Genomic DNA, 10,946 nt, shown 5'->3' on the forward strand with positions numbered 1-10,946 from the left:
GGAGCCTGGTGTAGAGGTCCTGGGTGGCAGGGAGCCTGGTGTAGAGGTCCTGGGTGGCAGGGAGCCTGGTGTAGAGGTCCTGGGTGGCAGGGAGCCTGGTGTAGAGGTCCTGGGTGGCAGGGAGCCTGGTGTAGAGGTCCTGGGTGGCAGGGAGCCTGGTGTAGAGGTCCTGGGTGGCAGGGAGCCTGGTGTAGAGGTCCTGGGTGGCAGGGAGCCTGGTGTACAGGTCCTGGGTGGCAGGGAGCCTGGTGTAGAGGTCCTGGGTGGCAGGGAGCCTGGTGTAGAGGTCCTGGGTGGCAGGGAGCCTGGTGTAGAGGTCCTGGGTGGCAGGGAGCCCTGGTGTAGAGGTCCTGGGTGGCAGGGAGCCCTGGTGTAGAGGTCCTGGGTGGCAGGGAACCCTGGTGTAGAGGTCCTGGGTGGCAGGGAGCCCTTGTTAGAGGTCCTGGGTGGCAGGGAGCCCTTGTTAGAGGTCCTGGGTGGCAGGGAGCCCTTGTTAGAGGTCCTGGGTGGCAGGGAGCCCTGGTGTAGAGGTCCTGGGTGGCAGGGAGCCCTGGTGTAGAGGTCCTGGGTGGCAGGGAACCCTGGTGTAGAGGTCCTGGGTGGCAGGGAGCCCTTGTTAGAGGTCCTGGGTGGCAGGGAGCCCTTGTTAGAGGTCCTGGGTGGCAGGGAGCCTGGCCCCAGGGATGTACTGGGCCATACGCACTAGCCTCTAGCGCCTTGCGGTCGGACGCTGAGCAGTTGCAATACCAGGCAGTGATGCAACCGGTCAGGATGCTCTCGATTGTGCAGCTGTATAACTTTTTGAGGATGTTGTCGTGCCCTCTTCATGACTGTCTTGGAGAGCAAGGAATTTGAAAGTCTTGACCCGCTCCACTACAGCCCTGTCCATGTGAATCGGGGCGTGTTCTGCCCTCCTTTTCCTGTAGTCCATGAACATCTCTTTAGCCTTTGTCTGGCTCACGTTGAGGGAGAGGTTGTTGTCCTGGCACCACACTGCAAGGTCTCTGACCTCCTCCCTATAGTCTCATCGGGGCGGCAGGGTAGCCTAGTGGTTAGAGCGTTGGACTAGTAACCGGAAGGTTGTGAGTTCAAACCCCCGAGCTGACAAGGTACAAATCTGTCGTTCTGCCCCTGAACAGGCAGTTAACCCACTGTTCCCAGGCCGTCATTGAAAATAAGAATTTGTTCTTAACTGACTTGCCTGGTTAAATAAAGGTAAAATAAAAAATAAAAAATAAAAAATCGTTGTCTGTAATCAGGCCTACCACTGTTGTCGTCAGCAAACTTAATGATGGCGTTCGAGTCGTGGGGGACTAAACGGGAGGTGCTAAGCACGCACCCCTGTGGGGCGCCCGTGTTGAGGATCAGCGTGGCAGATGTGTTGTTTCCTACCCTTACCACCTGGGGGCAGCCCGTCAGGAAGTCCAGGATCCAGTTGCAGAGGGAAGTGTTTAGTCCCACGGTCCTTAGCTTAATGATGAGCTTTGTGGGAACTATGGTGTTGACTTCTCACGTAAGTGTTCCTTTTGTCCACGTGTGAAAGTGCAGTGTGGAGTGAAATTGAGATTGTGTCATCTGTGGATCTGTTAGGGAGGTATGCAAATTGGAGTGGGATGATGGTGTTGACGTGAGCCATGACCAGCCTTTCAATACACTTCATGGCTGCCGATGTGAGTGCTACGGGGCGGTAGTCATTTAGGCAGGCAGGTGAATGTCAGTGAAGACACTTGCCAGTTGGTCCGTGTATGCTCTGAGTACACATCCGAGTAATCTGTCTGGCCCCGCGGACTTGTGAATGTTGACCTGTTTAAAGGTTTTGCTCACATTGGCTACGGAGAGCGTGATCACACAGTTGTCCGGAACAACTGGTGCTCTAATGCATGCTTCAGTGTTGCTTGCCTCGAAGCGAGAATAAAAGGCATTTTAATGGTCTGGTAGGCACGCTTCACTGGGCAGCTCGCGGCTGGGTTTCCCTTTGTAGTCCGTAATCGCCCCACATTCGACGAGCGTCAGCTGGTATAGTAGGATTCAGTCTTAGTCCTGTATTGACTCTTTGCCTGTTTGGTGGTTCGTCATATCGGCATATCCGGATTTCTTATAAGCATCCGGATTAGTGTCCCGCTCCTTGAAAGCAGCAGCTCTAGCTTTTAGCTCGGTGCGGATGTTGCCTGTAATCCATGGCTTCTAGTTGGGATATGTACGTACGGTCACTGGGGACAACGTCGTCGATGCTCTTATTGATGAAGCCGGTGACTGCGTTGGTATACTCCTCAATGCCATTGGATGAATCCCTGAACATATTCCAGTCTGTGCTAGCAAAACAGTCCTGTAGCGTAGCATCTGGGTCATCTGACCACTTCCGTATTGAGTGAGTCACTGGTACTTCCTGCTTTAGTTTTTGCTTGTAAGCAGGAATTATGGTCAGATTTGCCAAATGCAGGGCGAGGGAGAGCTTTGTATGTGTCTCGGTGTGTGGGGTAAAGATGGTCTAGAGTTTTTCCCTCTGGTTGTACATTTAATATACTGATAGAAATGAGGTCAAACTGGTTTAAGTTCGTCTGCATTAAAGTCCCCGGCCACTAGGAGCGCTGCTTCTGGATGAGCATTTTCTTGTTTGCTTATGGCCTTATCCAGCTGGTTGAGTGGCCTTATCCAGCTGGTTGAGTGGCCTTATCCAGCTGGTTGAGTGGCCTTATCCAGCTGGTTGAGTGGCCTTATCCAGCTGGTTGAGTGGCCTTATCCAGCTGGTTGAGTGGCCTTATCCAGCTGGTTGAGTGGCCTTATCCAGCTCATTGAGTGTGGTCTTAATGCCAGCATCGGTTTGTGGTGGTAAATAGACGACTCGAAAGTGTGGTCAACAGTTTATCATGATGTACTATTGTATACTTCTGTATACATCTGGCCCTTCTTTGGACACTGTGTTAACTAACCTCCAGATGCCATACAACTCTCCTTCCGTGGCCTCCAACTGCTCTTAAATGCAAGTAAAACTCAATGCATGCTCTTCAACCGATCGCTGCCCGCCCGTCAAGCATCACTACTCTGGACGGTTCTGACTTAGAATATGTGGACAACTACAAATACCTAGGTTTCTGGTTAGACTGTAAACTTTCCTTCCAGACTCACATTAAGCATCTCCAATCCAAAATTAGTCTAGAATCGGATTCCTATTTTGCAACAAAGCATCCTTCACTCATTCTGCTAAACATACCCTCGTAAAACTGACTATTCTACCGATCCTTGACTTTGGCGATGTCATTTATAAAATAGCTTCCAACACTGACTGCATCCAATTTGCTGAGTAATCACAGTGCCATCCGTTTTGTCACCAAAGCCCCATATATTACCCACCACTGCAACCTGTATGCTCTCGTTGGCTGCCCCTCGCTTCATATTCGTCGCCAAACCCACTGGGTCCAGGTCATCTATAAGTCTCTACTAGGTAAAGCCTGACCTTATCTCAGCTCACTGGTCACCATAGCAGCTCCCACCCGTAGCACGCACTCCAGCAGGTATATTTCACTGGTCACCCCCAAAGCCAATTCCTCCTTTGGTCATCTTTCCTTCCAGTTGTCTGCTGCCAATGACTGGAACGAATTGCAAAAATCACTGAAGCTGGAGACTCATATCTCCCTCACTAACGTTAAGCACCAGCTGTCAGATCAGCTCACGGATCACTGCACCTGTACATAGCCCATCTGTAAATAGCCCATCTGTAAATAGCCCATCCAACTACCTCATCCCCATATTGTTATTTATTTTATTTTGCTCCTTTGCAGTGTCTCTACTTGCACATTCATCTTCTGCACATCTATCACTCCAGTGTTTAATTGCTAAATTGTAATTACTTCGCTACTACAGCCTATTTATTGCCTTACCTCCCTAATCTTACCTCATTTGCACACAATGTATATACACTGCTCAAAAAAATAAAGGGAACACTTAAACAACACAATGTAACTCCAAGTCAATCACACTTCTGTGAAATCAAACTGTCCACTTAGGAATCAACACTGATTGACAATACATTTCCATGCTGTTGTGCAAATGGAATAGACAACAGGTGGAAATTATAGGCAATTAGCAAGACACCCCCAATAAAGGAGTGGTTCTGCAGGTGGTACCACAGACCACTTCTCAGTTCCTATGCTTCCTGGCTGATGTTTTGGTCACTTTTGAAAGCTGGCGGTGCTTTCACTCTAGTGGTAGCATGAGACTGAGTCTACAACCCACACAAGTGTCTCAGGTAGTGCAGCTCATCCAGGACGGCACATCAATGCGAGCTGTGACAAGAAGGTTTGCTGTGTCTGTCAGCGTAGTGTCCAGAGCATGGAGGCGCTACCAGGAGACGTGGAGGAGGCCGTAGGAGGGCAACAACCCAGCAGCAGGACTTCTACCTCTGCCTTTGTGCAAGGAGGAGCAGGAGGAGCACTGCCAGAGTCCTGCAAAATTACCTCCAGCAGGCCACAAATGTGCATGTGTCTGCTCAAACGGTCAGAAACAGACTCCATGAGGGTGGTATGAGGGCCCGACGTCCACAGGTGGGGGTTGTGCTTACAGCCCAACACCGTGCAGGACGTTTGACATTTGCCAGAGATCACCAAGATTGGCAAATTCGCCACTGCCGCCATGTGCTCTTCACAGATGAAAGCAGGTTCACACTGAGCACATGTGACAGACGTGACAGTCTGGAGACACCGTGGAGAACGTTCTGCTACCTGCAACATCCTCCAGCATGACCGGTTTGGCGGTGGGTCAGTCATGGTGTGGGGTGGCATTTCTTTGGGGGGCCGCACAGCCCTCCATGTGCTCGCCAGAGGTAGCCTGACTGCCATTAGGTACCGAGATGAGATCCTCAGACCCCTTGTGAGACCATATGCTGGTGCGGTTGGCCCTGGGTTCCTCCTAATGCAAGACTATGCTAGACCTCATGTGGCTGGAGTGTGTCAGCAGTTCCTGCAAGAGGAAGGCATTGATGCTATGGACTGGCCCGCCCGTTCCCCAGACCTGAATCCAATTGAGCACATCTGAGACATCATGTCTCGCTCCATCCACCAACTCCACGTTCTACCACAGACTGTCCAGGAGTTGGCGGATGCTTTAGTCCAGGTCTGGGAGGAGATCCATCAGGAGACCATCTGCCACCTCATCAGGAGCATGCCCAGGTCATACAGGCACGTGTAGGCCACACACACTACTGAGCCTCACTTTGACTTGTTTTAAAGACATTACATCAAAGTTGGATCAGCCTGTAGTGTGGTTTTCCACTTTCATTTTGAGTGACTCCAAATCCAGACCTCCATGGGTTGATAAATTTGATTTCCATTGATAATTTTTGTGTGATTTTGTTGTCAGCACATTCAGCACATGTAAAGAAAAAAGTATTTAATAAGAATATTTCATTCATTCAGATCTAGGATGTGTTATTTTAGTGTTCCCTTTATTTTTTTGAGCAGTGTATATCTTTTTTCCTATTGCGTTATTGACTGTCCTGTGTATCCCATGTGTAACTCTGTGTTGTCTGTGTCGAACTGCTTTGCTTTATCTTGACCAGGTCGCAGTTGTAAATGAGAACTTGTTCTCAACTGGCCTACCTGGTTAAATAAAGGTGTTCTCAACTGGCCTACCTGGTTAAATAAAGGTCAATAAAAACAATGTAAAAAGAAACTCTACCTCTGGTGAGTAATATCTCGAGACTTCCGTAATATTAGACATCGCGCACCAGCTGTAATTGACAAGTAGACACACACCACCCCTCGTCTTACCAGACTAAGCTGTTCTGTCCTGCTGATGCACGGAAAACCCAGCACACTGAATATTATCCTTATCAGTGTCGTCATTCAGCCACGCCTCGGTGAAACATAAGATAATACAGTTTTTAATGTCCTGTTGGTAGGAAATCTTGAACAGAGTTTATCCAGTTTATTCTCCAGTGATTTTACGTTCGCTAATAGAAAGGACGGTGGAGGCGGGTTACCCACTCGCTTACGAATCCTCACAAGGCACCCTGAACTACATCCCCTGTATCTCCATCTTTTCTTCACGCGAGTGACAGGGATTTGGGCCTGGTCTGGGAGAAACAGTATATCCTTCGCGTCCGACTCATTAAATTAAAGATCTTTGTCCAGTTTGAGGTGAGTAATTACTGTTCTGCTATCCAGAAGCTCTTTCCGGTCTTACGAGACGGTAGCATCAACATTATTCTCAAAATAAGTTACAAACAATGCGAAAAAACACACAATTGCTTAGGAGCCTGTAAACCGGCAGCCATCCCCTCCGACGCCATTGCGTGACAGGCCCTTACATTACCTAGCCCTACTCTACACCCTAACCTTTCAATACCTCATCCGATCTCCCGACCTGAACCTTCCTACTCTGTCCTCTACCGTACCCACCTCAGCTCCCACATGGACTCTAACCTCCTCTCTCTCCTCCCCTACAGCCGTCCCAGTCCTACAGTCTCAACCTCCCTCCTCTGAAGAAGATTATTCAGATGGACTCTAACCTCCTCTCTCTCCTCCCGACAGCCGTCCCAGTCCTACAGTCTCAACCTCCCTCCTCTAAAGGAGATTATTCAGATGGACTCTAACCTCCTCTCTCTCCTCCCGACAGCCGTCCCAGTCCTACAGTCTCAACCTCCCTCCTCTGAAGAAGATTATTCAGATGGCTGGGGAGATAGCTGACGGGATGTCTTATCTCAACGCTAACAAGTTTGTCCACAGAGACCTGGCCGCCAGGAACTGTATGGTGGCAGACGACTACACCGTCAAGATAGGTGGTAAGAACAGACAGACTTCCTACTAAAGAATTACAATTCTATTAGACTTGTAATTTAGCCTCGTATATTGATGTGGACAGTGTTTTTCTACGTGCATGTTAAGTCATTCTTCCCTGTGTGTGAGTAGATTTTGGTATGACCAGAGACATCTATGAGACAGACTACTACCGTAAAGGAGGAAAGGGGTTGCTGCCGGTCCGATGGATGTCCCCCGAGTCCCTTAAAGATGGAGTGTTCACCACCACCTCTGATGTCTGGTAACTGCACCATTCAACCATTCACCTTCTCATTTCAATGAGGATGGAGCAATTTATTTCACTTCCAGGAGGGACTACATTTAAAAGGAATGGAGCCAACCTTGTAGAAGAGCCTGAACCCCTCTCTCCATGTGGTCCCCTCTTGGGAAGCCATTTAGCCTGATGTTTTGAGAGGGAGTGGAACACAAGTCCCATTCCAGCTTCTGTCTGTCTGTTTAAAGCAGAGCTGGCCAGTACGTCTCACTACCGTTTATATAAACAGTACACTACTACAGCACACTACAGTAAATATCTCTTCTCTACATTACTCCTCTCCTCCAGTAACTCCTCTATATTACTCCTCTCCCCCAGTAACTCCTCTACATTACTCCTCTCCTCCAGTAACTCCTCTATATTACTCCTCTCCTCCAGTAACTCCTCTACATTACTCCTCTCCTCCAGTAACTCCTCTACATTACTCCTCTCCTCAAGTAACTCCTCTACATTACTCCTCTCCTCCAGTAACTCCTCTATATTACTCCTCTCCTCCAGTAACTCCTCTACATTACTCCTCTCCTCCAGTAACTTCTCTACATTACTCCTCTACATTACTCCTCTCCTCAAGTAACTCCTCTACATTACTCCTCTCCTCCAGTAACTCCTCTGCATTACTCCTCTCCTCCAGTAACTCCTCTGCATTACTCCTCTCCTCCAGTAACTCCTCTACATTACTCCTCCAGTAACTCCTCTGCATTACTCCTGTCCTCCAGTAACTCCTCTACATTACTCCTGTCCTCCAGTAACTCCTCTACATTACTCCTCTACATTACTCCTCTCCTCCAGTAACTCCTCTACATTACTCCTCTCCTCCAGTAACTTCTCTACATTACTCCTCTACATTACTCCTCTCCTCCAGTAACTCCTCTACATTACTCCTCTCCTCCAGTAACTTCTCTACATTACTCCTCTATATTACTCCTCTCCTCTAGTAACTTCTCTACATTTCTCCTCTTTTCTTCATGTCCTCCAGGGCTTGAGGACTGGGGAGGGGGAGTCTGGGGGGACCAATAGGGGGGTGGTTAGCTTTAACGGTCCTCTTAATGCTGATTGTTTCTTGTGAGAAGGAAACGACCCGACACTACGACGCGACACTCTCCCTGGCCAGATTACAGAGCGGACCCAGAAAATACACGCATACACCTCTGATCACACACACTTCCTCTCTCTCACACACACACACACACACACACACACACACACACGCGTGTAGGGTCAGGGTGTATAGTGTGTAGGGTGTATAGGGTGTGTAGGGTCATGGTGTGTAGGGTGTTTAGGGTCAGCGTGTATAGGGTGTGTAGGGTCAGCGTGTATAGGGTGTGTAGGGTCATGGTGTGTAGGGTGTATCGAGTCATGGTTTATAGCATGTGTAGTGCTATGGTGTATAGGGTCATGGTGTATAGGGTCATGGTGTATAGGGTCATGGTGTATAGGGTCATGGTGTGTAGGGTCAGGGTGTATAGGGTCAGGGTGTATAGGGTGTGTAGTGTCATGATGTGTAGGGTCAGGGTTTATGGTGTATAGTGTCAGGGTGTGTATAGGGTGTATAGGGTCAGGGTGTATAGGGTCAGGGTGTATAGGGTCATGGTGTATAGGGTCAGGGTGTATAGGGTGTGTAGTGTCATGATGTGTAGTGTCAGGGTGTATTGGGTGTGTATAGGGTGTGTAGGGTCATGGTGTATAGGGTCATGGTGTATAGGGTCAGGGTGTGTAGGGTCTGGATGTGTAGGGTGTATAGGGTCAGGGTGTATAGTGTCATGGTGTGTAGGTTTTATAGGGTCATGGTGTGTAGGGTGTGTAGGGTCATGGTGTGTAGGGTCATGGTGTGTAGGGTGTTTAGGGTCATGGTGTGTAGGGTGTATAGGGTCAGGGTGTATAGTGTCATGGTGTGTAGGTTTTATAGGGTCATGGTGTGTAGGGTCATGGTGTGTAGGGTGTTTAGGGTCATGGTGTGTAGGGTCTTGGTGTATAGGGTCAGGGTGTGTAGAGTCATGTGTGTAGGGTCATGGTGTGTAGGGTCAGGGTGTGTAGGGTCAGGGTGTGTAGGGTCATGGTGTGTAGGTTCATGGTGTGTAGGGTCAGGGTGTATAGGGTGTGTAGGGTCATGTTGTCATGGTGTATAGGGTGTGTAGGGTCATGGTGTATAGGGTTAGGGTGTGTAGGGTGTATAACCCTGTCTCCTCTCTCTCTGCAGGCCTTTTGGGGTGGTGTTATGGGAGATAGCCACACTAGCAGAGCAGCCCTACCAGGTCAGGGTGTGTAGGTCATGGTGTATAACCCTGTCTCCTCTCTCTCTGCAGGTCTTTTGGGGTGGTATTATGGGAGATAGCCACACTAGCAGAGCAGCCCTACCAGGGGATGTCCAATGAGCAGGTGCTGCACTTCGTTATGGATGGAGGACTGCTAGACAAACCAGACAACTGCCCTGACATGCTGTGAGTTACACACGCACACACACACCTGGGTGTCCGTTAGCCCGGTATATCTGGATTTTTGCCCCAAAAAATTGAAAAGCCGATAAATAAAATTGGTGCTGGCCAATTGTCCGGGGGAAGAAAAATCCTTTTGCGAAATAATGTTTTTTAGTCCATTGATGGAAATACCATTCGATGGAAATATATTTGACCGGTCAGGCTTATCGGTATGTAGGTTACTTTGCATAATTTTGTGGAATTAGATTGGTGCGTGTGTACAGTATATTCCCTGGACCACCTCCTCCCCCTCTCCCTGGACCACCTCCTCCCCCTCTCCCTGGACCACCTCCTCCCCCTCTCCCTGGACCACCTCTTCTCCCTGGACCACCTCTTCTCCCTGGACCACCTCTTCTCCCTGGACCACCTCTTCTCCCTGGACCACCTCTTCTCCCTGGACCACCTCCTCCCCCTCTCCCTGGACCACCTCTTCTCCCTGGACCACCTCCTCCCCCTCTCCCTGGACCACCTCTTCTCCCTGGACCACCTCCTCCCCCTCTCCCTGGACCACCTCTTCTCCCTGGACCACCTCTTCTCCCTGGACCACCTCCTCCTCCTCTCCCTGGACCACCTCTTCTCCCTGGACCACCTCCTCCCCCTCTCCCTGGACCATCTCCTCTCCCTGGACCACCTCTTCTCCCTGGACCACCTCTTCTCCCTGGACCACCTCCTCCTCCTCTCCCTGGACCACCTCTTCTCCCTGGACCACCTCCTCCCCCTCTCCCTGGACCATCTCCTCTCCCTGGACCACCTCTTCTCCCTGGACCTCCTTCTCTCCCTGGACCTCCTCCCCCTCTCCCTGGACCACCTCTTCTCCCTGGACCACCTCTTCTCCCTGGACCACCTCTTCTCCCTGGACCACCTCTTCTCCCTGGACCACCACCTCCCCCTCTCCCTGGACCACCTCTTCTCCCTGGACCACCTCCTCCTCCTCTCCCTGGACCACCTCTTCTCCCTGGACCACCACCACCATCTCCTCTCCCTGGACCTCCTTCTCTCCCTGGACCACCACCACCATCTCCTCTCCCTGGACCTCCTTCTCTCCCTGGACCACCACCTCCTTCTCTCCCTGGACCTCCTTCTCTCCCTGGACCACCACCACCATCTCCTCTCCCTGGACCTCCTTCTCTCCCTGGACCACCACCTCCTTCTCTCCCTGGACCTCCTTCTCTCCCTGGACCACCACCACCATCTCCTCTCCCTGGACCTCCTTCTCTCCCTGGACCACCACCTCCTTCTCTCCCTGGACCTCCTTCTCTCCCTGGACCTCCTTCTCTCCCTGGACCTCCTCCTCCTCTCCCTGGACCTCCTCCTCCTCCTCTCCCTGGACCACCTCCTTCTCTCCCTGGACCACCTCCTTCTCTCCCTGGACCACCTCCTTCTCTCCCTGGACCTCCTTCTCTC

At 50.6% G+C, this 10,946-nt stretch overlaps 1 protein-coding gene across 4 annotated transcripts in view; it reads left to right on the top strand.

Annotated features, from left to right (window-relative positions):
- igf1rb (insulin like growth factor 1b receptor) overlaps positions 1-10,946 on the top strand; it is a 108,132-nt gene that overhangs the window by 89,020 nt on the left and 8,166 nt on the right. For 2 of the 4 annotated variants that reach the window (XR_016492217.1, XM_090222060.1), the window contains exons 19-21: positions 6,613-6,778; positions 6,906-7,035; positions 9,372-9,506. Coding sequence is in view for 3 of the 4 variants with exons in the window: in XM_090222060.1 (XP_090078186.1) it covers positions 6,613-6,778; positions 6,906-7,035; positions 9,372-9,506 (431 nt within the window). In the remaining variant the exon portion in view is untranslated. The other 2 variants (XM_090222061.1, XM_090222062.1) reach the window with 2 other exon arrangements.

Source organism: Oncorhynchus mykiss, chromosome 26, assembly GCF_057628025.1.
Source record: "Oncorhynchus mykiss isolate SJ-2025 chromosome 26, ASM5762802v1, whole genome shotgun sequence".
In the NCBI taxonomy this organism is placed as follows: Eukaryota; Metazoa; Chordata; class Actinopteri; order Salmoniformes; family Salmonidae; genus Oncorhynchus; species Oncorhynchus mykiss.